Consider the following 27,266-nt stretch of genomic DNA (forward strand, 5'->3'; position numbering starts at 1 on the left):
ACTACTCTCTTGTCAGAGTGTGGTATATTTTGGGTTGGTACATCCTGATCTCACCAACACTGTGTAAATGCCGTCATACGAACTAGTATTCGCTCTTCGCTTTCTTCAGAGCACGAGAACACTTCTGCCGTTAGCCAGTCATATCATTTAAGAACTAGATCTAAATTACAGTTCATTGAAGACACTGCAGAAATGCGTAGGTAATGTTGATGGTTGTCTCTTAGGGATAGTGTTCAGTACACAACTTCTCACTTAACCATCGTTTTGGATGAGACCCTGTTTAAAATGATAAGCTTTAAATTATTGGTTAATTTAAGTTCTCTGGAGTTTCATGTGAATTGTCATTTGGTACAAGTTATAAAAGTAAATTTTCATTCCTATTGAGTTATTAGTTTTATAATCTTGAGAGTTTCAACAACAAAAAGTTGTTGGGAAAGTAACACTCCATCACAAAGCAGCTTAGTATTTAGCTTCATGCCAAAATCCTATATAATAAAAGGCTAATATGCAAATAGACTGAATGGCGTTACAACTGAACAACCAGTCACTATGACGTGTGCCAACCACCAGGGGTCGTGTATGGAACATGGCGGGTGTTGGCCGTGGTGGGATGGTGGAGCAGGTGAGCGGGGCACCAGACCAAGGCGGGGCGCTGGTCGCTGTCATTGGGGCGAGCCTCTGGTGGTTACTGAAAACTCTTTGCTCCCATGTGCTGCAGTCCTGCCGGTGCTCGCACCCGCTACTGGTGCTTGGCGCCATCAGTGGGTGCGAGTGGTGGCTGCTGGCCCTGATCACTGCTGAGGGCTTCTCCACCTTCCCCTGCTCCTGAGGGGCGATTGGGGCAGCAGCTGCTGCTCGAACCCGCTGATGGCGCCGGTTCCGCTTGCACCCGCTGCTGGCACCAGCCCCAATCGCTCTGCGCCGTCAGCAGGTGCAAGCGGGGCCGGCGCCGCTGCTGGCAGACAGAACTGGGGGCCGTGGCGGGAGGGGCCAGGCGGGGGTGTGGAGGGTGGGCCGAGACCCGCCCCTGTGCCTACTACAGCCTCGCAGCCCACAGTTCCTTTCAAGGTGCATGAATTTGTGCACTGGGCCCCTAGTAGATAATAAAAACCCTTCATACGTTCTAAAACACTTTAGATTTCATTTTTATTTCAGAAGACTTTAAGAAGTAACAAGGTGTAGTGGAATTAGAATGTCTGAATTTTTATGTAGTTCACTAGAGGCCCGGTGCACGAAGTTCTTGCACGGGTAGGGTCCCTAGGCCTGGCTGGCGATCAGGGCCGATTGGGGCCTTCCGGCTGACAGCCAGGGCCTCTCTTCCCCAGCTGCCTGCTGGGGCCTTCCTTTGTTCCGCACTGCCCCCTGGTGGGCAGCGCACGTCATAGTGAGCAATCGAACTCCTGAGAGGTCAGTTTGCATATTAAAGCTTTTCTATATATAGATTTTGAATAGGTATGTTCTTAAAAAAATCTCACATTTGTTTTATAAGTATTTTCTTGGAATTGTGTCAGGTTTTTCTAATTTTATCAATGTTTTTCTATCCCCGGCTCTCATGAGCATTTAGCATTTAAACATTTTTATTACTATAGTGAGTTAACTAGTTATATCTGTTTCTTTTATTTGGCTACTCTTAACCTATCTTTTAATAGACTAGCACAATTAGGGCTAGATGTAGAATATTTCTGTAATACTTTAAGAATCTTTTAAGAAGTAGGATAGGGAATTGATATAGCTTTAAAAAATTATGGGCATAGCACTTATATTTGACAGAAGACTTGTTTTTTTCCTGTGTTTTTATTGATTTTAGAGAGAGATGGATAGAGAGATAGAAACATCAATTGGCTGTGTCCTGCACACCCCCTACTGGGGATTAAGCCTGAAACCTGGACATTTGCCCTGATTGGGAATCAAACCTGCGACCTCTTGGGGTTCATGGATCGAGGCTCAACCACTGAGCCACACTGGCCGGGTGACTTGATAAAGGAAGATGAATGGTGGTATCGATCATTTCATTTTTAAAATTTTTCATTGAGATTATTTGTGAATATAAAACACTTGTTATTATTAAACTTCGGCATCTTGATGTTCAGAAAATCTGATTTCTTCCTTGAAATGATCCAGTTGTCTACTTGGCTTCTGCCTTATTTAAAAAAATAAAATTTGCTGTGTTAGATTGTACTGGCAACTTGAAAGTTTTATTGATGCAATTGAGAGAGGCTCCCAAAAACTTTAATTTAGAATGCGGAGAAGTTGCTAAAATATTTAAGACTAGAGGCCTGGTGCACGAAATTCCCTTCAGCCCGACCTGCACCCTCTCCAATCTGGGAACCCTCAGGGGATGTCCTACTGATGGCTTAGGCCTGCTCCCCGTGGTTCTCTGCTCTCTGCAGACCTGCCTGCTTGATGCCACCGCACGCCCTGGTGTCTGCTCCCTGTGGGGGCCTGCTTGCCTTCGCTGCCGGGGCCAGGGGCAAGCAGGGCCCTGCTGTCGGCTCGCTCGCTGCGGGAGACTGCTTGCTCGCTGCGGGGAACGTTCCCGCCCTGCCCCGGCCGCTTGTGTGCGCACCGGCTCGGAGCACCTGAGCCCCAGAGATGTTCCTGCCCTGCCCCAGCCGCTCAGCACCTGCGTGCGAAGGCCCGGAGTGGTTGGGGTGTTCCGGGCCTACGTGCGGGCCTACAGGCTCAGAGCAGCCTGGCTCCCGAGGATGCCTGTCCCGGGATGCAGGCCGTTTGGTGCCGGTGCGTGCGCAAGCGGCTCCCCGGCCACTCGGCGCCCGCATATGCAAATTAACCTTCCATCTTTGTTGGGTTAATTTGCATACTCCTGATTGGCAGTGGGTGTTGCGAAGTGATGGCCAATTTGCATCTTTCTCTTTTATTAGTGTAGATACCTATTGTGATGATTATGATAAAAATAACCTTTTAATTATGAAAAATTTCAACTGTGTAAGTAGAGAGAAGAGGATTTATACCACTCCTAGTACCAAAATTTATAAACATGGACAACCTTATTTCAACTATAAACCTATTCATCATTTCTTGGTTTATTTTAAAGCAATCCCAGTTATATCAATTTTAATTGTAAAAACTTCCGTACATATCTTTTTTTATACCATCATCCCACTAACCATTATGACATCTAAAATGATAATTTTTTAAATGTCATTTAATATTCAGGTCATGTTCAAGTGTTTTATTATTTTATAATTTTTATTTTTTAAGGGTTGGTTTGTTGAGTAAGGATCTATATATAAGGTCCACACATTGTACTTGATTGATCTGCCTATTCAAAACCATTTATTTGTTGAAGATCATTCGACCTGTAGAATATCCTGTGATCTGGACTTGTTGGATTGCTTCCTTCAGATGTCCTTTAACTTGTTTATCTAGGTTGAATCTCCTGCCGATTGGTAATTAGATCAGATTTCTTATTTCCTACTGGGGTGGGGCAAGAGTACATCATAGATGGTGTTATGTGCGTCCTATTGTGTGATGATACCAGGAGACACTGACTGTGTAGTCTGTGATAAGGCCGTTTTCATCTTTAAAACATAAGCTTTATTGAGAGATACTTCTTACAATAAAATTAGCCAGTTTTAAGTGTACAATTTGATGAGTTCTGACAAATGTACCTTTATGTAACCGTCACCACAATCCTAGATAATACCCTATTACCTCGGAAATTCCCTCCTTCCCGACGCACTCACTCCCCTCCCCAAGGCCCTCACCCACCCCATTGGGTAGCTTCTGTCACTTGCCTTTTCTAGAATCCCATAATAAGTGGAACCCTGAAGTAGCAAGATCATTGTAATTGAAAGGGACCCAGAATAAGAAGATCAGTTTGGCCAGGAGCTGCGGGTCTAATTCCTTCCGTTTTATGTGACAGGGACTTGCCATGAGGTGTTGAAGCCTTGTTTCATTGAGCCGGAGAGACTGGACCTAAATGGCGCAGCATGACTTTGCTCCAGCCTGGCTTAATTTTCCCACTCCACCATCATCAACAAAGGTACTCTGCTTGCATCTTCTCTCTCCTTTTTGTCTTTGTCTGTCTCTTTGGTTCACATTCTACACAAGCGTAGTTAAAACGTGAAGGCTTAATATTTTTGCAGAGAAATACTTTCTGTATTAACATTTAAGTTAGTTTTTATTTAATCTATTGGTTTTCATTATTTAAAAAATCCGTTTTCAGTATACCATCATCATATGAAACCATTTACTTCAAGGTTGTCTTTTGTACTAATCAAAGTTTCATACACTATTTCAAACCAGTTAGTATACTGAATATTACTTTTGCATCCTACCTTTTTCTATATTATTTTTCTGATAGATTGCCTTACTTACTTTGAGATAGATAATGTTTGTTGTTTTCTTTTTAAGTGGAGGTTTTTGAAGTCTTCTCATAAAATTGGAAGACTTGTTTTTTATATAATCAGTGAGACTTTGGCACATTACTAAAATTTCAGGAGTGTTGAGGAGTTTGCAATACTGTTACATGTCAGGACTCACTAATCTAAGAATTGTTCATTTTACTAAAATACCAAAACTGCATAGTTTGTATGAGGGACTTTGGAATTGTTAGAGGCAATCTAGTTGGCTTAATAGCTGTCTTCCACTTCTTTCCTTAATTTGAAGAAATCAAGAGAGAGTCTTGATCATCTGCTGCCTATTAATAAAGCTCTACCAGGTTTTATGAACAGTATTTAAAACAGCTCTTATGGGAACAATTTTATGAGGACTTGTTAGATCATAATAAATTTGGCCTATGATATGTGGAAAAAGCTGCACTGGGGTGACAATTCCTAGGCAATAGAATTTTAATGTTTGACATTGGATCTTAGTAATCGTAGAAACTGACCCTTTTTTATACGGTTGATTCACTGGAAGCTCATTGACTTGCCAGTTGTCATGAGTTAGTGTGAGCCAGGATGCCTTTCCTGTACTCTTTCCATAGGACTGTTTTTGGCATTCTGTAAAATGATAACACGTTCCATTTCATATGCTGTGAAGTGGGATGTGAACTTGTTAGGAATGGAGACTTCTACTGATTAAGCCACTGGGATCACCTCTTAGTTACAGACTCTCTGAACTTTACGCCTTTCCCAAGCTCTGATGTGTTGGTGTCTGGAATTGCTGTTTAATTTCCCCCTCAGCTGCTCTCTCATCTGTCCCTGTAGTGGGCTCATTTCCCCCAGGCTCACTGCAGAGCTTGGATACGTATGGATTTCCTGCTTCCCTTCCCTCTTTTCTCCTTTGTGCATGTTCTCTGAGATAAGTGTAAGACCTGTTTTTATTTTTTTTTAAGCAGATCAAGAAAATTACCAGCACCTGAAAAGTTAGTCGCAAAACATGAAAACGTTTGAGAATAATTCTTCATTCAAATGTTAGTCTGCGGTTGACAGAGACTGACTTTTATGTCTGGTGAAATCCTGCATTCTAGAACCTGACTCTTGATCTGGATGTAGGCCCTCGTAAACAGTGATGATGATTTTGAGAATTGGGATTTCCTGTTCTAAATTTTCACTCACTTATTCTAAATTGCCTCCAGGAAATGGTATCAATTAAAACTCTTAGCTAGCAGTATTTGAAACTATTTCCTTATACTTTACCCAAAGTAGTTTTGATAAACATAAACACACACCTTCTAGTAATAACTTTTTATATGAATTCTTATTACCTTCTGTCTTATCCTTTCATCTCAGAACCACTACGTATGGCCTCTCATTTCTAATTAACCTGCTGTTTCTACAGAGCCCTTTTAAATCTTACGCTATATGAGTGGACTAAATAATAGTTACTGCTGGGCTCTCTGTGTGAACTTAGTGGAAGCCTTTCATTTGTTCGTTTGAAGGGATGATATGAGGACCTACGGGTAAACTGTTTTCAGAACCGCAGCCGTTTTCTGAGGTGTGTAGGGTTTCAGCCCCATCATGTGGTGAGATTTTAAACTGCATTGAAAGTATCTGGCACAGGGCATTGCCTTTTGAAGTGTTTACTGGAACCCAGTCGAAAGTAAACGTCACAGAATGTTTTTGAATACACGCAGGTATCACTAAAAAGCATACACCTGTGGCGCACTAATATTTTCCTTTTTAAAAATACGCTTTTATTTTATTTTTTTAGAGAGAGAGAGGGAGAGGGCTAGGGAGATAGAAACAGATGAAAGAAACATCATCCATCAGATTGCCTCCAGCATGCCCCCCTCTCCTCCCCACGAGGGACAGAGCCCACAACCCAGGCATGTGCCCTGACTGGGAATCGAACCGGTGACCTCTTGGTTCATAGGTCAAGGCTCAACCACTGAGCCACACCGGCTGGGCTGTTACGGTCTTTTGTTCTTTTTCCATTAAAAAATGCAAACTGCTACAGATTTCATCACCTTTTAATAGGTTCTGACCTGCAGTTTGGGAAAAATAATATTTTTATTATTGGAGGAATGCGAAACTGAAATGGTTATAGATACTGAAAAATTTAGGTTCCTTTTTAGATAAGCCTTGTTATTGATACTTCCTTCCCATCATCTTACCTTAGGAAGTAGAATAAAATGATTGGTCATTAGGCTGAAGCGTCCTTTTACCAGTTAACTGCCACAACATTTTGAATTTAATTTAAAAAAGAATTGCTGCCGCTTGCGTCTATAGACGCTTATGGCGTACAAATGGTTTCTTGCAGTAATTGTTTGAAAAAAGAAAGTGCCAGGGGTGTGGTATTAAGAGTAGATGGGTGCTAGGAAAGTGAACAGGGAATTCTTTTTCTTTTTAAGCAAAAAAATGAGATTCTGCTACAGTCAATACATTTTCATATTTGTATTCAGTATTCTGTAGTTATTTCTATGGCTAAAGTGTAGCAGTAGTGCTTTATTGATTCTGTCATGGTAACATTTAAAAAACAATGATTAATACTGTACTTGTCAGTAGTGTTAGCAATGTGAGCCTGCATGAAAATATGTGCTAATTTAAACTTTAGGCCAACAGAGAATCAGAAAATCCAGTCAGACTGGTAGCTGAGTTTACTCAGAGTATCAGAGTTTGTATAGTATTCAAACGGTTTACTATGTACAATTTTTTTGTAACTGACTCAGATATTCTAAGGAATCCAGAAAAAGAATGAAAGTGTGTGAGAGAGAGACGGTCTCTTCCTTGTTCATGGTGTGATCTAATGTTTCCTGAGGCCTTACTGCGTACCAGTCACTGTGTAAAATACTTTCTGTGACAGAAATCGTAAGCGGTAGATACTCCGGTGTTTTCCTCATTTACAGATGAGCGCACAGGTTGAGAGATGAGTAACCTGTTCCAAAGTCCTCAGCTAGGATAGGAATGCATGTGTATCTGACTCTAAACGCTATCAGTTCAGTAACTTCCTTTTCTTGATTATTAGGTAGGAGACTAGTTTTTAGGAATGATATACCAGGATGCTTTTACTCATGCACCAGAATATAGTTTTATCCTGGTTTTAGTGAATAAGTAAGATTGCTTTTTTTCTTCCCCTCCAGGATGGCATTTGTCTAGCCAGCACACAGGGACCCAACTCCTTTCAGTGGCTGTGTGATCTTTACTGAGTGGGTCTGCAGGGATTACTTAAACACAGTACCTGTTAATGGACGGAATTGCAGGAATGTATTTGTACAGGGAATTCCTAGCGGTAGAATCACTGGATCAGAAGGTTTTTACATTTGGTAAATAGCGCCTAATTACTCTGGAAGAATGGCACCAATAAATAATTCCATCAAAATATTACAAGGGGCCGGGTTTTTTGTTGGTCTTTTTCAGTTTTGGTGATACTGGATGTTTTCACATTTTTAAGTCTTTGTGAAATTGGTGATACTGGATGTTTTCACATTTTTAAGTCTTTGTGAAAATGGTACTTTATTGAGCATATTTTTGTGCTAGGAAAATTTTCTAAGAACTTTGTTAATGTAGTCCATTTCTTAATGATTTGTAATAGCTCTTCATATTGTGGGATTTGCTTGCCATTAATATGGCACATATTTTTCTACAGCTTGTTTTCTTGGTAATTCTTTAAAAATGTAGGTTTTAGTGGAATATTTAAATGTATGGAGAAGTGTAGAGAGAATTGAGTGAACACTTAACACCCACAATACCCATATCCTAATATTTTGCCGTATTAGCTTGATCTCTTGGAAATGAAACATTAAATGTATAGTTGAAGTCCAGTTTACTGATTTATAACCCTGTTTGTCTTAATTTTCTCCCCCCACAGGCAGTCTCTATTTATGTTCTTTAATTACTATTCGCTATGTGAATGCTAATAAGTAGTAGTGTTTTGCATGTGTAGGTTTTTATATAAATGATTCATTTATATGTCTTCATCTTGCTTTTACATTAATTCTGCCTTTGAGTTTTTTCCATGTTGCTGTCTGCAGATTTAGTGTAATTATAGACAACTCTGTCGAGTATTCTGCCTGGTGCCTCTGCCACCTTGCGTTTGTCCATTTCAGTTCAGGTTGTTTATACCTCTGGCTGCTGCAGAGAACCCTGCATTCTCTCTTCTTGTCATGTCTCCTGGTATGTGGATAAGATTTTCTAGGCCAGTGCTCCTTAAACTCCAATGTGTAGTAAGATAACCCAGGGGTTTTCTTAAAATGCAGGTTCTGATTAGAGTAGGTTTCAGATAGGACCCTAGTTCTAAACTGTTCCGAGTGATGTTGGTTTTGCTTGTCCACGGACCAAACTTCCAATAACAAGGCTCTAACCTACAGTTAAAAGAAAAATTGCTGGGACTTGATTAGATATTGCCAAATTCTCTCCCATGTGAAGTCCTCATTCATACTCCTGTATGCGGCATGTAACCTTTTACTTATACTCCTGCCAAAATTTTGTCAGAGTATCAGAGTTAACATTTTTGCCAGTCTTGGTTATAAGATGCATTTTCACTGTTCCTTGACATTAGATTGCATTCCTGTGAATTGCCTGTTCACATTCTTTTTTTTTTTTTTTTAAATCTTCATTCGAGGATATCTTTTCATTGATTTTTAGATAGAGTGGGAGGGAGGGGGTCAGATGGAGAGAGAAACGTTGATTGTGAGAGAGACACATCCATTGGTTGCCTGCCACCCATACCCTGACCAGGGCCAGGGATTGAGCCTCCAACCCAGGTATGTGTTCTTGATTGGAATGGGACTGGGACCCTTTAGTCTGAGGGCCAGCACTGTCCACCGAGCCAAACCCTGGGACCGTCCACATTCTCCATTATTTCTGTTGGCTCACTTTGTTTTCATGTTGGCTTAAGAAACACACACATGTTTGTGTGTACGTGTCATTTTAAATGTCCTACAGTTTTACATAGCTGTTTTTTTAGTCTGACATGTGTTTGGCTATATGTATGCAAGTGCATTATAGTACTTGTTGCTATTTTATTTATCTTTAAAATAGGTTTTTATTGATTTTAGAGAGAGGAAGGGGGGGAGAGAGAAACATCGATTGGTTGCCTCCCACAAGACTGAGCCTGCATCCAGGATGCCCGCAGAAGACAGCAGATAGTCAGGACTTGGTCTTCCAGGGCACGGCAAACAGCACGCGGCCTGAGGTAGCAGGCAGCTGGACCAGGAAGTGCCCTGGGGCCACGTGAGAGAGGGACCAGGTGGGGGTAGGTAGTGGATTGCCGTTGGAACTGGGGAACGCCCTCCCTGTCCTGAGGAAATGCTCACGTAATACAACCCGAGCCATGGCCAGGGCGCTCCAGACAGCTCCCAGCGTTGATGGGATTTTATCAGATAGTCAGCTGGTAGTGGGGGAAACCAGCAACTTCCATAAACAGTTGTTTTACACACTTCTAATTTTTAAAAATCATTTCTATATATGCTTTTGATACTTTTTTTGAACATTTGTTTTGGGGGAAGAGGACAGCACTTAAAATAGAACTGTAGCTTTAATTGTCATAATTGTCAATATTGAAGAAAACCTTGAACTGTTTGAATCGAGTACTATATGATACAGAGTGTTACATTTTGCTATAAAACCCATATTTTGCCTCGTCCTCTTTATACCGTTTTAGCCTCCAAATGTGGAGTGAGTAGAGGTAGTGGCCACGCTCGTTCAGCATGGTGCGCCTGCTTTCACGAGGTGGAAGAAAACGGACCACAGTGGGTCCGTCTGACAAGTTACCAGACATTGAAATAACTGCAGCAGCTTTCTAACGGTTCAAATTCTTGGGATAAAGCCAGAGAGTGTTAGTTTTTAAAGGTATATGTAGGGTTTACGTATATGTTTACGTATATGCTTACAATTTGTTTCAGTCCTCATTGAATTTTGAGAAGCATTCTGAACACTTTTCATGGACAGAAAATCGCTATGATGTGAGTCGTCGACGACACAACTCTTCAGACGGCTTTGATTCCGGTATTGGACGTCCCAGTGGAGGTGAGATTTGCTAAGGAATGCTGGAATTGAAGAAAACTTCTTTTCATGTTCTTTTAGGAACGTTTTGGTTGTGATTGAGACTTTAAGTGTAACCACCTTTGAATTTGTAATGCTTCACCATTATCAAAAAAGGTAACTTTGGAAGGAAAGAAAAGAACGGATGGCGCACACATGGGAGAAGTGGCACTGAGAACATAAGCCATCGAGGGGGGCACCATGGTGGGAGTTCCCGTTCTCGGAGCAGTGTCTTCCATTCTGGAAGGAGCCAAGGGCCACACGAAAGCAGCATCCCTGACAGCGAGCCCGCGAGGAAGGAAGACCGGAGAGAACGCAGACAGTTTGAGGCTGAGGATTTTGTGAGTGTCGTGTCGTTTTAGTGCGAATGTGGTTTTTGCAAGTGCTGCTTCTAGCACAAGCCCCTTTTCCCCTGAGAACACAGGTCCAGTCCACAGCTTCCTGCCCGCCCGCCCTCCTTATGCCCGGATCCTGCTCACCATGGCCTTTAAAACCTTTGATAGTTTGTCATTTTATTCCTTAGAGAAACCTATTTATTTTAAATATATTTTTACTGATTTCAGAGAAGAAGGGAGAGGGAGAGAGAGGAACATCAATGATGAGAGAGCATCATTGATCAGCTGCCTCCTGCATGCTCCCCGCTGGGGCTCGAGCCTGCAACCCCAGCACGAGCCCTGACTGGGAATGAACCGTGACCTCCTCATTCATAGGTCAGCGCTCAACCACTGAGCCACGCCGGTCGGGCTCCTTATAAAAATTTAAACAGTTTCCCTCAGAAATAATGGCTGAGTCTAGTGGCCTGTTTGCAAGTGCATCGTGATGTTATTCTTAACAAGCTGTTACATTTGTGGGAAGACTGTTTACCAGTGCGTTTTACTTAGATTGCCGCTCTTAACACGATTACTTACGTGTCACTCTTCGTGAGTCCCAGGGTAGCTCTCCTTTCTTTCAGCTACTTGCTCTGTTCAGAAGTTTCTTTGTGGTCAGGGAAGGAAAACTGATTGTTAGCCTAGGTCAGTTACAATTAGGAATAGTAACTCCACTACTAAAACAAGTACGAACTAATTAAAAACAAATTTTTCTTAATTTTTCCTGTTGGTAAAACTCACCATGTGGCTGGCTTACCTAAACACTATGTTTCAAGTCACATAAAAATGGATCTGGTGTACACTCTTCCCTAGTGCTTGTGATTCGTTCCCGGTAATGTCTCTCTGTGTGTATGTTCATTCTCCGTTCAGCATTCATTTGGGTGGCTCTGAGTCCAACTCTTTGGCCTTCAGAACACATCGGTGAGTGAGATAGGCAAGGTCTCCTACTGATACTGAGTTTATATTCTCTTGGGGACGTTAGGACCATAAAAAGAAAAAATAATTAGTATTTTGCAGAGGATTCAGACAGGAAGTGATTGGCTGCTCTGGTTTAGCAGATCAGAAGAGGTTTCTGCAGGGAAGTGTCTTCTAAGCTGGGCCTTGGAGAGCGGGCGTTGTTAGGACTGGGAGACGGAAGAGCTGGTGAGAGTCGTGTTAGGCACGTTAGAGAGAGGAAGGGGTTTTCACTGAGTAGGACTCTGGCCTGTAACGTAACCTTTTAGTTTAATGACAAGCACAGCAGGACGCCTCTTGGGAGAAGCCACGTGAGTTGATTTTAGTTGATTTGAAGATGATCCCAGTAGTTAGAACTTGAACAGATTACGTTGAGAGCAGAGAGACCAGTTAGGAAGTGGCCGGCGTGAGGTGCTCAGGAGAAAATAGCTTGACTGGGTAGGAGCTGTGACAGGCGAAGATACGTGGTTTGAGATGTAGTTTGCTGATGGTTTGGGTCGAGGGTGGAAGTGAAAGAATATGCCAGATTGGATTTCGGTCAGGGAAGTGGTGAGGCAGAGAGAAGGCCAAGGATTATGTGTAGGTCCTGCAGTCCGGCACCTTGCAATCACTGTTCCTCCCATTTTTGTAGCTCATTTTTTCCACTCGCTAGTTACCATGAAATGGAATTTTTATAATCTAAACAAACCAGAAATGGAATAGTGTGCTCTCATAGTGTTGTGAGGGTTGAATGAGTGATGTAAATACATCCTCTAATAAAACAGTGCCTGACACATAGCTAGCACTCAATGCAACCTAGTTGCTGCTACGATTATTATTATATCCCACCCCCATTTCCATTACAATCCTAGTCCTGGCATACAGACCGACAGTCTGCTGTCTTATACTAGGGGAATCCTGACACAGCGCATGTAACTGCCACCAGTCGTCTTGAGTTTGTATCAAGGAATCCATACTGGTTTGCATGCATGCCCTTTGGGGCTTTGGGTAATGTCAGTAGAGGATTCAACACATGTTAAGCACCTTGATGGCATGGCAGGCTGTGTTGCTGGGTAATATGAAACATATCTGATAGAACTAATGGAGATTTAGGACTTTAGATGGTAAATGTATCTACTAAGATTAGCTTTAGAGCACACATTCAGTGCTCAACTCCATTTCTTTTTTTAAAATATATTTTTATTGATTTCAGAGAGGAAGGGAGAGGGAGAGAAATAGAAACATCAGTGATGAGAATAATTGATTGGCTGCCTCTTGCACGCCCCCCTACTGGGGATCAAGCCTGCCACCCGGTCATGTGCCCTTGACTGGAATCGAACCTGGGACCCTTCAGTCTGCAGGCTGATGCTCTATCCACTGAACCACACCAGCTAGGGCTCCATTTCTTTTTAATATCCTGAGCATCACTTGTTAAAATAGAATTTGCACTTTGCTTTGAGAACGAGTTGCTAACTAAAGCATCCAGTAATGAGAACCAGCATTTGGGGCAGTTTGATTTCCCTCTCCCCGGCGCGTGACCTCCTGCTGAGAGAGGATGGTCCGTCCTCAGGTGGATGCCGACTGCACTCTCGAGTGTGGTGGGGGTGCTTGGTGGACACGTTCCTCATGCATTCGGGGATGAGGGACATGTTTAAAGACATCGTCCTGTGTTCTCCTACTGGGAGGGAGCATAGGGAGTAATCATTTAATAAGAGCAGACGAAGTTGAAAGTTAGGGCTGTGATTATAATTGCTCTGTAATCGCCGAGATGATGTCAGTTTTTTCAGTATGATCTTGAGGTTACTTTTAAAAGGATTTATTTTTCTTTAATGTGAGAGGTTAAACATTTTTTTGTGTTGTTTTCATTCCAACTTTCTTTCAGCCGTCTTTAAATCCTGAATATGAGAGAGAACCAAATCAAAATAAGTCTTTAGCTGCGGGCGTATGGGGTAAGTAATTTTTTATTTATCTTTGAGGGGTATAAAATGTTATTTGTAGGTTTTACTTTTCTGTGTTTTTAAAAATAAATAGGCCAGAATTAAACCGTTTCTTTTAAATATGTTTTGATGTGCTTAGCTACAAAAGGGGTGGCACTTAGCTTTTAAAAACAAGATAGATTTTTGAGTCAAAATAATTGATTTGCCCATGTTTGTACCATTAAGTATACTCACATGAATTTAAAAAAAATGGTCATAAGTTAATGTAATGAATGAATATCATTTTGAGAGTACCCCAGTCATCATCTAAAGAAAAGATTTAGTTTTAAATTAATTTTTAGTTTTTCAAAGTTGAAAACTTAGTTAACTGGAAAGATACATACTTCTAATCATACCTATGAAAATGGTTACACATAGAGTATTAAATATGTACAAATTTGCCTATGGAACTAGTCTGTGTTTGAAATTATTTGCTTTTTGATTGTCAAAGCTTAATGACAGTTTTTCTAGTAATAACTCCGTTTTCTTTAAACTGCTTAGAGTTTAATTTAATAGTATCTTACAAAAGATTTAAACTGCACTTAGTATAAATTAGACAGCATTTTAAAGATTCAAGTGAAGTTTAAAATAATGGAAAAATTTAAAATATAAAGATTTGATATCCGGAAAATAAATTTTTATTATTTGATACCAAATTCAAAGGCGGTGTATTCACTTTGGAACTTGTACACGTTCATTTGTATGTTTCTACTGAAAACCAACAACGTATCAAAACAAGGATTGTGGCTGTGGCGGCATACTGGTCCTAACAATAAAGGCATTATTTTAAACTTTGCCACTTCCTGTGCTGTTCTTTGTTGTATTTATGGGGTGATACTCTGGGGAATTACTTTGTTTCTTTTCATCTCCAGATTGATTTAAGGGTTTTTGAGGGTGGGGGTGGGGGCGGTCAGACACTTTTGTGAGAACCATGTGAATGGCATTGTTTTTTCTGTATTGCAAATTAGTATTTCTACCACTCTCCCCAGGCCTACACGCCCAGACACACACATACCCAACCAAAAAAATCTCCCACGCTCCTCTCTTAGGTATGTTTCCTTATTATTCAGTTTTTCTGGGAACAGCTGATTGCATAAGAATATAGAATCACCTGGAAGGTGTTAAATAGATTCTCTAAGGAATTAGGAATGATTTGGATTTGATTAGAATGAAAGTACATAAAAAGTCAAGAATGTCAGCAAGCATTTGTCATATAAAATTACCTATAGATACTATTGGTATTGATCCTTTGTTAATTTAATAAGTTTAGAAATGATTTAAAGGCAAATACATCTTTGAAAATATTGAGAATACAGTGTGTTAATGCAAGGATTTTGGTTCTACTATTTCAGGGTTGGTGTAAAGGATTTGAGCACTATAGTTGAAAGATGTTTAAAAGGAAGATGTACTCTTAACTGTGTCTTAGGGAAACTGAGAAGTGTGTCTGCATTAGAAAGAAATGGTTCATGGTGGCTTGGTTAATTGGTAAATTCCCAGTACTTCCCGTAGGAATACAATGAAACTTCCATTGTATAGCACTTTATTATCCTTTCTCGCTCCCCCCGGGTTCCCAAATACTGCTTTACCCACTGCAACATTTAAAATAGCGATTATGTTCCTGAGGAAGACATGAGAGAAATTTAGGAAAGACTTCAATTGAACCTTTTCTAGTGCTTCCTTCCAGGTAAGTAAAAATTTAATAATGGACATGTAATGCCTATTAAAAATAAGTCAGTTTGTCCCTGAAATTATTTCTTATAGATCAAAAATTGCTAGAGTCTAAACATAACATCTCAAATTAAAAAAGACCTTTTGGGAAAGTAATTAAGCCATTTAAAATATAGTTACATAAGCTTGATTCTACTTAGAAGCTAATTGGATTTACTGGGAAACCTTCACGCAGCTCGTACCCTTGACCTTAACCAGGGCCGCTGTTGCTGGTGCACAGGGTTAATGCTCACTAGATCCATCTTATTTCCATTCCTTCATACTGTGAAACTAAAGCAAAGATTCAGGGTGTTTCAGTGTGCCCGCGGGAATTTTAAAATAATTTAGTTGTGTGGTTTTGTTTGGGGCGTGAGAAGAGATAAAATGATAGGTTTATTATGGTTTGTATGCAATTTGGACTGATTTTTGTGTTTTCAGGACTCCTCCTGGCTATTTTTGTGTCGACACAACATGTCAGCAATATGTTACTGGTAGAGCCTTAACAAACATGCAGTGCTTAAGAGACTGAATCATGAAAACTCGTCATTAGGAACCAACTTAAAACTTGGTCCTGTTTCAACTCAGCATTCTTGTGTCTGTTCGTTTGTAACTTGATGGGCTGATCTGATTTTTTGCTCATATTTGATATACTGCTTGAGAGCATCAAGGTTCATTTTTAAGAATTTTGTTTAGCTTTCAAAATCAAAGCAAATTGGTGACTAGTTTTTTTTTAATATATTTTATTAATTTTTTACAGAGAGGAAGGGAGAGGGATAAAGAGTTAGAAACATCAATGAGAGAGAAACATCGATCAGCTGCCTCCTGCACACCCCCCCCCCCGCCCCCGCCCCGCCCGCCCCACCGGGGATGTGCCTGCAACCAAGGCACATGCCCTTCATCGGAATCGAACCCGGGACCCTTCAGTCCGCAGGCCAATGCTCCATCCACTGAGCCAAACTGGTTAGGGCTGGTGACTATTTTTTAAAGATGGGATGTTTTCTAGAGAATTCCAAAGATAGTAGCCACAAGCATACAGACATGACTCCATTAAATAAGTTAGACCATGTTGAAAAGCACGGTTGGTTTTTTTTTTTAAGGAACTTTGTAAGCAGGATTAAGAGAAGGGAATAATATACCAAATATCTTTGTAAAAGCATTATATGGGTAAATTATGTATTGAAATGACTCCACTTTCCTTGGTGTCCTTCTTATATGGAAACAGTTAAAATTATTCCAAGGATCAAGGTTGAGAAAAGAAAGGTAAGGGGGTTTGATTGGACAGCTTGCCACAAGTAAATTTTATTTGGTCCGAGTTAGAAGTATTACTTGTTCATCGTGGAAATTGTTTTTATTTTAGAAGTGTATTTCTTTAAGCCTGTCCTTCGAATGAGTAACATAGAGGACTTTGTTAAAGGGAAAGTGTCTTACCCCGCTATCGACATAAATTATGTTAGTTAAGCTCCTTTGGTTAATACTCTCAATCTGTTGTTGCAAAGCAAAGCAGATTTGTTCATTAAATTGAAAAATTCAAACAGCATCAGTTTCTATAAAAACAATGTTAAAGGCTATTTAGTCGAATAGCGTTCACAGTGCCCTGGCCTGGCTCCCTTTGGGGGAGCGTCGTCCCGGCACCGTAAGGTGGTGGCTTCAGTTCCTGGTCAGGGCAGACACCTGGGCTGCAGGTTCCATCCCCTGCTGGGCTCAGGTGGGTCCCAACCACTTTCAGTGTTTCTCTCTCACATCATGTTGCCTCTCTTCCTCCTCTCTCTAAAAAGTCAACAAAAACATGTCCTCGGTGAGGATCGAAAGAAGTGTTCACAACAGTAATTGGTTTTTCTGCCGTGGCTCAGATCCTGAGTTTACTGTTTGTAGCCTGTCTGTGTGGCACAGCTCCTGAGTTTACTGTTTGTAGCCTGTCTGTGTGGCTCAGCGCCTCCCCAAGTGAGTGTGAAGACCTAGCTCAGGTGCCGTTGGCCCTTCGCTTGGCTGGGTGCTGTTGTTCCCTCATAAAGTTGTTCCTTTGCACCCTCGCTGGTTTGGCTCGGCGGATAGAGCATTGGCCCGCTGACTGGAGGGTCCTGGTTGGATTCCAGTCAAGGACTGGCACCTCGGCTGCAGGCTTCATCCCTGGCCCCACGTGCAGGAGGCAACCAATCGATGTATCTCTTTTACATCGATGTTTCTCTCTGTCTCCCCCCTCCCTCCCACTCCCTCTAAAAATCAATGGAAAAATGTCCTCAGGGTGAGGATTAACAGCAAAAAAAGAGAAAAAAGAATAAAGTTGTTTCTTTTCTGAGTCAAGGTAATGAGGAACTCCACTAAAACTGGCATCGGTGTGGTGGTGAAGGCAGGGGTGGCCCTGCTGTCACGGGTAGTGCCCACTTACAAGCCTCTTCCTCTGACAACTCAGTGTAGACTCAGGTTTAGAGTTTTCGTTGGGAGGTGACCCTTCTGAAGAGTCTGGCCGGCAGCACCGTGCCTCCAGTGGTCAGTGCCGTGTTAGCACGTCGGCTTTGGCGTGAGAGGGACCTGGGCCCTCACGTTAGGCCTTGTACCTGTTGGTTTTAGGCTTTGGGAGATGGCACTTAATCGCTCAGAGCGAGTTTGTCCTGTGTCAGGTGAGGAGGATCACAACAGTCCTCATGAGGAAAGCATTATTAATGACTGTCTACTATGTAAAACCCTTGGTCATGTAATAGGTGTTCAATAAATGTTAGCTAGTTATGTTGTCCAAATCTAGTAAACGAGGGAGACTGTAGTAAATTTATTAAGAGGCCAAAAAGAAAAAAAATTTTTAAGTGATGTATCAAAGAATAAATAAGTGATTGAAACAAAAATTTCATATGGCAGCTATGTAGAGTATAATGAAAGAAAGGATGAGAAATTAAGCATATGGCCAGTTTGCTTTGTATTACATGTAACTATATATTCCTCACCCAGATTGTCCCATTTAGTTTTTTAGAGAGTGGAAGGGAGGGGGAGAGAGAGAGCAGGGGTAAAGAAGAGAAAGAAACACCGATTGGTTGCTTTCCACACACACGCCTCGACTGGGGCCGTGCTTGGCGCCTTCAACTGAGGTACATGCCCTTGACCTTCAGTCTGAAGGTCAACGCCCTAACCACTGAGCAAAACCAGCGAGGGCGATGTGGCAGTATTTTATTTCTCATCTTTCTTCCAAAGAATTGAGTCACTCCTCTTCTACCATTGACTTTGTATGGAAAGAATAAAAGTAATTATTATATTCACAGATACTGGGAGCATGACCAACAGGATAATAAAAGGACACTGAAAATTAGTTATTGGTAGATTCCAGTTGTTTCTGAGGATAACGGGGAACTAACAGTATGACAATTCAGAGTCATGTGTGCCCTTAGCTGCCTTGAACTTGAATTTGAACGAGAACACCTGCTAATGAGCTGGGTGCAGTGAGCCATGTGATCGACGAGTCATTCTCTGAGGTCACTCACTTTCTGACTCCTAGGTCAGTGGTAGGGCCTGTCATCAACACAGACCCTTTCTCTTTAAAAGAGTCACCAAGAGGAAGAAGCATGCCATTGCATCATGTGGGGCATGACGCTGAGACACACAGGCACAGGCAGCAGGAGGGCCATCACACAGGGAAGGGTGCGAGTTCTGGGGGTAAACGGGCCAGCTGCATGGTGCCTGACGATGGTTTGGCTTTGGGGGTGGGCACACGGGCAGTGTACAGACCGTGTATCATAGAGAAGTAGCCCTGAAGCCTGTGAGGTCCCGTTAACCAGTGTTCCCCCAGTAAGTTAATAAAAAGTGAGAGAATCGACAATTGGGGTAGTTTCCCTACAGCTCACCAGTTGGCACAGTAAGTGGAAGAAGCGTAGGGGACACTGAGTGTGGTTTGAATCCAGTAGTTTCAGCACTTCTTCACGGGGAAGGAGGGTTGGCAGCCTCGGGACCGTAGAGCCTCTCCCTGCCCTGGGCGTCCTGGTGGCTCAGTTTCTGAGATGACCCAGGAGGAAGTTGGGTTTGGTTGGTTGAGGCGGAGCATCATCATAAAACATCTCTGCAGCTTACTGCACCACAGGATCATCTCTCTCTTAATATGCAACACGAGCTGACTTTGATTTAGATTTTCTTGGATTCCTTTCTTCGAGTTAATTATTTTATTCTGAACTCTTTAATTATGAAACTGATGTTTTCAGAAATTTTCATTGCAATAATTGGGAACTCGCTCACAGGTAACTGTGTGATTATACAGACATCGATCAAGCTCCAGGAGCAGTTTTCATGTGTTAGTAACTGCTGTGGTCCTGAGAGAAGCTTTTAGTTCGCAAGGGTTATTCCCAGCACTGCCTTCAGAAGTAGGATTGAGGCGGTTACCCTGCACCTCAGAACTGCCTTCAGCGCAGTGGTCAGTAAATATTTGAATGAATTGATTGGTATGTCAAAATAGAACTCGCTCTTGCATCAGTCATCACTCAGGTAGAAATAAGTGAGAATGAAAAGGAATTAGGAAAATTCTCTTTTCAAAATGGAAAAGCGGAAAATATGCTTTATATTTCAAGTCTTAAGGGCCATTAGGATGAGAATTGCATTAAAATAAGATATATTAGGAGCTAATCTTGCTTTGGTCATAGTTAGCATCTCCAGGCTACTGTCCAGCTGAATTCATTATCTGTTTTACCTGACATTGCTCAGTTCTTCCTGTGGTTTGTTCAGTTAGGTTTGGCTACATTTCTTATGCAGGAGTATAGCTTACACTTACGTAGCTTACTTGACCAGGAAGCAGCTGTTACGTTTTAAATACAGTCAAGGCTTAGAGAATGCTGTTCTTTTGGTGGTTTAATTTCATGTTAAAACTTACACTGTAACTCCGGCTCATGCTTTGTCTGTGCAGAGTACCCTCCGAACCCCACATCTAGAGCTCCCAGGATGCTGGTCATTAAGAAAGGCAATGCCAAGGACTTGCAGCTGTCCGGGTTCCCCGCCGGAGGGAACCCCCCGTCACAGCCAGTGAAGAACGGGACTGGCCCCAGTGTTTATAAGGGCTTGGTCCCTAAGCCTGCTGCTCCGCCCACAAAAGTAAGTTCCACATTGAGAACGTTACAAGTTTTAAGTTGATATCAGTTGAATTATTTTGGGGAAATAGTGTTAGGAAATTTACACTGAATTATTGGATTGTTTTGTTGGGAACTGACTTGTGTGTCATTGATTTTAATTATCCTTTAAATGGCATGTGTTTGTCGTGTGTGTGTCTTCTTGTTTAGCAGTAAATGAAATCTGTAAAACTTGTTTTGCTAGATGCATCTATGGTATATTTGCTTAATAATATATAATGCTGTTTTTTGGTGTACTGTTTTAGGTTTTTGAAACTCCCACTAGTGTTTTCTTCCTTTTTTAAAAAAAATTAAATAAATCTTTTGTTCAGATTATTACAGTTGTTCCTCTTTTTTCCCACATAGCTCCCCTCCACCTGGTTCCCACCCCACCCTCTGCCCTTATCCCCCTCCTCCCCCACTCTCCTCATCCATAGGTGTACGATTTTTGTCCAGTCTCTTCCCGTACCCCCCACACCCCTTTCCCCCCGAGAATTGTCAGTCCACTCCCTTTCTATGCCCCTGATTCTATTATATTCACCAGTTTATTCTGTTCATCAGGTTTTTTATTCACTTGATTTTTAGATTCACTTGTTGGTAGGTATGTATTGGTTGTTCATAATTTTTATCTTTACCTTTTTCTTCTTCTTCCTCTTCTTAAAGAATACCTTTCAGCATTTCATATAATACTGGTTTGGCGGTGATGAACTCCTTTAGCTTTTTCTTATCTGTGAAGCTCTTTATCTGACCTTCAATTCTGAATGATAGCTTTGCTGGGTAGAGTAATCTTGGTTGTAGGTTCTTGCTATTCATCGCTTTGAATATTTCTTGCCACTCCCGTCTGGCCTGCATAGTTTCTGTTGAGAAGTCAGCTGACAGTCGTATGGGTGCTCCCTTGTAGGTAACTAACTGCTTTTCTCTTGCTGCTTTTAATATTCTCTCTTTGTCTTTTGCTCTTGGCATTTTAATTATGATGTGTCTTGGTGTGGTCCTCTTTGGGTTCCTTTTGTTTGGGGTTCTGTGCGCTTCCTGGACTTGTAAGTCTATTTCTTCCCCCAGGTGGGGGAAGTTTTCTGTCATTATTTCTTCAAATAGGTTTTCAGTATCTTGCTCTCTCTCTTCTTCTGGCACCCCAATAAATCGGATATTGGTACACTTGAGGTTGTTCCAGAGGCTCCTTACACTATCTTCAAATTTTTGGATTCTTTTTTCTTTTTGCTTTTCCAGTTGCGTGTTCTTTGCTTCTTTGTATTTCAAATCTTTGACTTGATTCTTGCGATCCTCTAGTCTGCTGTTAGATCTCTGTATAATTTTTTTATTTCAGTCAGTATAAGTTTAATTTCTAGTTGGTCCTTTTTCATATCCTCGAGGGTCTCACTAAATTTATTGGCCTTTTCTAGAAAATTCTTGAAAAACCTTATAAGCGTGGTTTTGAACTCTATATCCAGTCATTTGCTTTCCTCCATTTCTTTCATTTGTGATCTGTTTCTTTGTCTCCACATTTTGGCTGCTTCCCTGAGTTGATAGAGTGGCTTTGTGTGCTAGGTGTCCTCTAGGGCCCAGTGGCTCAGCCTCCCCAGTTACCTGAGGTGGACACTCTTGGTGCACTCCTTTGTGGGCTGTGTGCACAGTCTTGTTGTAGTTAAGCCTTGATTGTTGTTGGTATCACTGGGAGGAATTGACCTCCAGGCCAATTGGCTGTGAGGATCAGCTGTGTATACGCTGGGAGAACTTCTGTGCTGGAGACACCCTTATGAGACAAGACTTGCAAAAGCCTCTGTGCTTAGCTTGGATGGGGTGGAGTCTCAGGGCGGAGCAGACAGCATTGGTTTCCCATCAGCCCTACCCTATGAGGCCCCTGGGTCTTAGCGTCCCATGGTAATCGCTGCAAGCACCTCTGAGAGAAAGGCGCCCTTGAGTTCCGCCCACTGCCAGACAGTCCAGTTTCTCCCCGAATGAGTCTGGGTCCCCAGAGTCTCACCCGGAATTGGAGTGCAGTGCAGTCGGGAGCTTCCTTCTCCCTCCCGCTTGAGAAAGCCAGCGCGTACTCAGTTGCTAGCCCTCTCCGCACGCGTACGTCTCAGTACCTCTGCCTCCTGCAGCTCCTCTGAGTCTCAGTGTGCTTTTCTCTTTCCTTCTAGTTGTAGAATTTCCACTCAGCCTTACTGTGGTTCTGGATGGTGTCCGTTTTGTCTTTTAGTTGTAGTTTTGAAATTGTTGTGTGAGGCAGCAGTTTAGGTGTTTATCTGTGCCGCCATCTTGGTTTCTCTCTCCCACTAGTGTTTTCTTGACAATAGGTAAAAGAAATCTCATTTTAGGTTTATAAAACTGAAAAAAATTGCAATGTAGTCAGATGTTTTTATTTGAATACCACACTTTGATTTTATTTGTAGACAAAGATGCAAGAGAATCATGTGGTAATGATTATGCTCTAATACAAAAATACTTGCTTTATGAGCCACATGTAGTCACCTTTATTTTATGTTGTTCGCTTTTTCTCTCTTCTGTGTAATCTGTGTCTTTATATCTATTAATGTTTGTGTGCTTTCCTTCAGCCCACACAATGGAAAAGCCAAACTAAAGAAAATAAAGTTGGGACTTCTTTCTCTCATGAGTCTACATACGGTGTTGGCAACTTCAATGCTTTTAAGTCAACGGCCAAGAATTTTAGTCCATCAACGACGACAGTGAAAGAGGTGCGGCATTCACAATTGTTTCTGAGGAATGTGACGTCGTCATCACGAGAGTTTCCTTAACAGCAGTACCACAAGTTCTGTCACAGAACTTTATTGAGATAGTTCTCCTACTTGCTGAAACTTTTGAACATTAAGTAGGAATGAGTTTTAATGAAGATTTCCAAATACCCCAAAATGTAGACAAAATAATACCCATATACCCACCGACCAGAAAGACTAAGAATTAGGAAAATGACCATTTAGACATTTTTGATAAAGTGACGCATAGGATATCTGAACCTGGACTGAAATTGAGGGTTTGTAGGGTACCATCTTCTTTAGGGGCTGATGAAGCTTTGTTAGTGTAACACTTAGGGGACAGAGGGAGGGAAATGCACATTCTTGCACTGGCTTGAGATGCCTGCTAAGGAAAGTATTTCTGTGCCGTTTGGCCAGGTTCTGAAACTTCAATATCAGGGAGTTTTCTGACCAGTTTAGGGTCAAAAGACACTTGTGACTGTGATTGTCCTTGAAAGTGCTCTGGGCACTGTGTGGGAACACGTCTCATGTACTTGTTCTCCATCGTAGACCTTCCGAGCTTTGGTGGAAGGACCGGCGTTGTCAGCTGGTTAGTGGTGGCGTAGATTCATTACAGTCTTACGGACGTTTGCCAGCAGTTAAGCATGACGGTTTATTTCCATGGTTAGAAACCTGATCCAGAGTTCTGACGCTCTGCCCTACTGTATCCCACCGTCAAAACGAAACACTGAACACAAAAGGATGTCAGTACATGATTCTTTTCCCCTTCCCTCCTGCTCGTCCAAATGTCCCCTGGTGGAGTCCTACCTGACAAAACCCTTCGTGTGCCTGCATGTAAATTCATGTAAATAGATCTTATGGGAGCTGTTATTGGACCTGGAAACTTAGAGCCCTGGGGAAGTCAGCAGACAACTCTGCTTTTCTGTGTATTATAGCAATGCTTTTCAGGGTCTTTAGAAATTTTATAAAATAGTATTTAAACTCCTAACTTCGAGTCAGTTAGTTCTTTGTGTTATCAGACCTTAACTGTTTCTGGGATAAGAAAGTTCTTTTTTTATTTTTTGAGAAATTCTTTTGTTTACTCATCTAATGGGGTAGATAAAACATTGGGATAGAGGAAAATCTTTGACATAGACCTTAACATCAGGTTCGTACTGTGGGTGAAGGTGAAAGAGGAGGTGGTGGTGGTGGTGGTTTTGAACGTCACGTTGACGTCAGTTCTCTGTTGACATATTGTCACTATTTCTGAATTTTTTTCTCAGAGTAATCGCTCCAATTCCTCTTCACCTGTTGACAAACTTGGTCAGCAGCCTCGTCTCACCAAGCTGACGCGAATGCGCACTGACAAGAAGAGCGAGTTCCTGAAAGCGCTGAAACGGGACCGCGTGGAGGAGGAGCATGAGGAGGAGAGGCTCGCGGGCTCTGAGAAGGTGACTTGGGCTGGATGGCGGGCGTTGGAGGAGCTGGGCCAGCCCCGGTTAGGGCCCTGCCATCGACTTCAGTGGCTTCTCCTGAAGCACAGCGCTCATTCCGTAGTCCTGGACAAGATAAATGGACAAAGTTCCTGTTCCAATACGTCTCTGTTCCCCCACGCTGCCTGCCTTCACCTCTGGGTTTTCGCCTTGGTTGGAGAATGTGAATATTACAGTTAATAATCTGTGTGTACCCATCACAGCTTAGTTTTGTGTGTGTAAATACACATCCTTTTTATTGATATGAGGGAGAGGGGGAGAGAGAAAAATCAGTGATAAGAGAATCCTCATCGGCTGCCTCTGGCCTGCCCCCTACTGGGCATTGAGCTGCAACCAGGGCATGTGCTCTGACCAGGGATCAAACCAGTGACCTCTTGGTTTCTGGTTGATGCTCAACCACTGAGCCTTACTGGCCAGGCCATCAGATTTTATCTTATGAGAATGTCTTCTAAATTTAACTAGAGGCCCGGTGTATGAAAATTCATGCATTGGAGGTGGGGGGGGGGGTCCCTCAGCCCAGCCTGCCCCCTCTCACAGTCCAGGAGCCCTCAGGGGTGGGAGGCGATCCGGCAATCAGGGGAAGGTGACACCCCATCACACCTCTACTGCCAGCAGCGCAAGCCTTGGCCGGCCCTGGTTACCTGAGGCTTGGGTGGCCCTGGGCAGCTGGGGGGGGCTGAGGAGGCTGAGGGGACTGGGTGCTGCCATCTTGTGGCTGTGGGTGCCGCCATCTTTGAGGGTGTGACAGTCAATTAGCATATTCCCTCCTTATTGGCTGTGGGCACCACCATCTTTGAGGGCATGGCAGTCAAATAGCACATTCCCTCATTGGCTGTGGGCGCTGCCAGCTTTGCGACGGCGTGAGGGTCAATTGGCACATTCCCTCTTTATTAGATAGGATGATGATAAGTATTACATTTATATATTATCAACGTAAGAGAACTAGGATCTATTAAAGTTTTTAACAACAGTATTTTCTAACTATTCTTTAACTCCCTAAAAATCAGGATGAAGACTCATTTAATTTGCATAACAGCAATAGTACTCACCAAGACAGAGATATAAACCGAAACTTTGATGAAAATGAAATTCCACAGGAGAATGGCAATGCCTCGGTTATTTCCCAGCAGATCATTCGTTCCTCAACCTTCCCACAGACGGATGTTCTCTCAAGTTCCCTCGAGGCAGAACACAGGCTAGTATTTTCACTTCTATTTTTTTATTCAGGATTTCAATATTACAGAAATGCTGTGATTCATGTTTAACAGTTTTATTGAGATATAATTATATGCCATACATTTCACACATTTTAAAAGCACAGCTCACTGACTTTTTGAGTATATTCAACATTGTGCAGCTGTCGTCACAGCCTAGTGTTAGACACTTTCCATGCCCCCAAAAGGAACTCGAGCTCATCTGCAGTGGTTACTCCTCCGTTTCTCTGTCGTAGGCAGCCCGATCTACTTCCTGTATCTGCACATCTGCCTTTCCTGTATATTTTATATAAGTGGAATCTTAAAACATTTGTCCTTTATGTCTGGCTTCTTAGCATGTTTTCTAGGTCCATAGACCCAACAGCACGTGTCACTTCCACGCTCCTGTTCTTGCCTCCAGTGCACTGTACGGCTCTGCTGTTCATGGCTGATGGGATTGGGCTGTTGGTACTTGGTGTGTTCTGTGAATCGTGCTGTGAGCATCCCTGTCACAGTTCTGTATGGGCATGCTTCTATTTCTTTAGGGTAGACGCCTCGGCGTGGAATCGCTGGGACCGTGCTTACATTTTGAGAAACTGCCAAACTTTTCCACTCGTTCGAGCGCACACTTGACATTCTCATCAGCATCGTGCGGAGAGGCCAGTTTCCCCAGGATCTCAGGACACTGGAGACCGCCCATCTTTCTATCATAGCCATTCTGACGGACATGGAGCGATAATCGTGTGTGTGTGTGCGCACGTGTGTGTGTGTGTGTGTGTGTGTACACACATATTTCAGAGAGGAAGCGGGGAGGGAGAGAGAAACATCATTGATGGGCTGCCTCCTGCACGCCCCCTACTGGGGATCAAGCCCACAACCCAGGCATGTGCCCTTGATAGGAATTGAACCCAGGACCCTTCAGTTCGCAGGCCAGTGCTCTGTCCACTGAGCCAAACCAGTCAGGGCTTTTTTGTGTTTTTTAATGTGCCTTGTATAATGACCAACAGTGTTGAGCATTTTTTAATGTGTACTTATTACCCATTTGTATATCTTCATGGGAGAAATATTTGTTGAACTTCTTTATCCATTGTTAAATTGCATGATTTGTCTGACTGGGTTTACGAGTTATTTATATATTTCGGACATAAGTTACTTACATATACTAGTATAGCTAGAGGCCCAGTGCATGAAATTCATGCAGGAGTACGCCTTCCTTCCCCCGGCTGCCAGCACCGGCTTCATCTGGACGGACATCAGGTTGTTAAATTGGTACAGAAATATCCACCACCGTGAAGGGAGGAATCATGGCACCAAACTCCCCGCCTCTGTTGCAGTGCGGATTGATCAGATCCCTGTTCACTCTACAGTTAACATTTTTAAGGGCTTTGTTCCAGACGTTTGTGTGCTTTTTCAACACGAGGAAGAATTCTTACGTGTGTT

At 42.4% G+C, this 27,266-nt stretch overlaps 1 protein-coding gene across 3 annotated transcripts in view; it reads left to right on the forward strand.

Moving 5' to 3' along the window:
• The window catches only part of GPBP1 (GC-rich promoter binding protein 1), a 54,812-nt gene that overhangs the window by 22,964 nt on the left and 4,582 nt on the right, over positions 1 to 27,266 (forward strand). Inside the window, exons 3-11 of one of the 3 annotated variants that reach the window (XM_080680989.1) lie at positions 3,887 to 4,006; positions 10,253 to 10,376; positions 10,509 to 10,732; positions 13,575 to 13,641; positions 14,658 to 14,717; positions 20,249 to 20,433; positions 23,003 to 23,143; positions 24,424 to 24,591; positions 25,641 to 25,828. In XM_080680989.1, the coding sequence (XP_080537115.1) occupies positions 3,944 to 4,006; positions 10,253 to 10,376; positions 10,509 to 10,732; positions 13,575 to 13,641; positions 14,658 to 14,717; positions 20,249 to 20,433; positions 23,003 to 23,143; positions 24,424 to 24,591; positions 25,641 to 25,828 (1,220 nt within the window). In that variant the 5' untranslated portion in view covers positions 3,887 to 3,943. The remainder of the gene's footprint in view (positions 1 to 3,886; positions 4,007 to 10,252; positions 10,377 to 10,508; positions 10,733 to 13,574; positions 13,642 to 14,657; positions 14,718 to 20,248; positions 20,434 to 23,002; positions 23,144 to 24,423; positions 24,592 to 25,640; positions 25,829 to 27,266) is intronic. The other 2 variants (XM_080680990.1, XM_080680991.1) reach the window with 2 other exon arrangements.

This window comes from Plecotus auritus (genome assembly GCF_963455305.1).
Source record: "Plecotus auritus genome assembly, chromosome: 7".
Taxonomy (NCBI): domain Eukaryota; kingdom Metazoa; phylum Chordata; class Mammalia; order Chiroptera; family Vespertilionidae; genus Plecotus; species Plecotus auritus.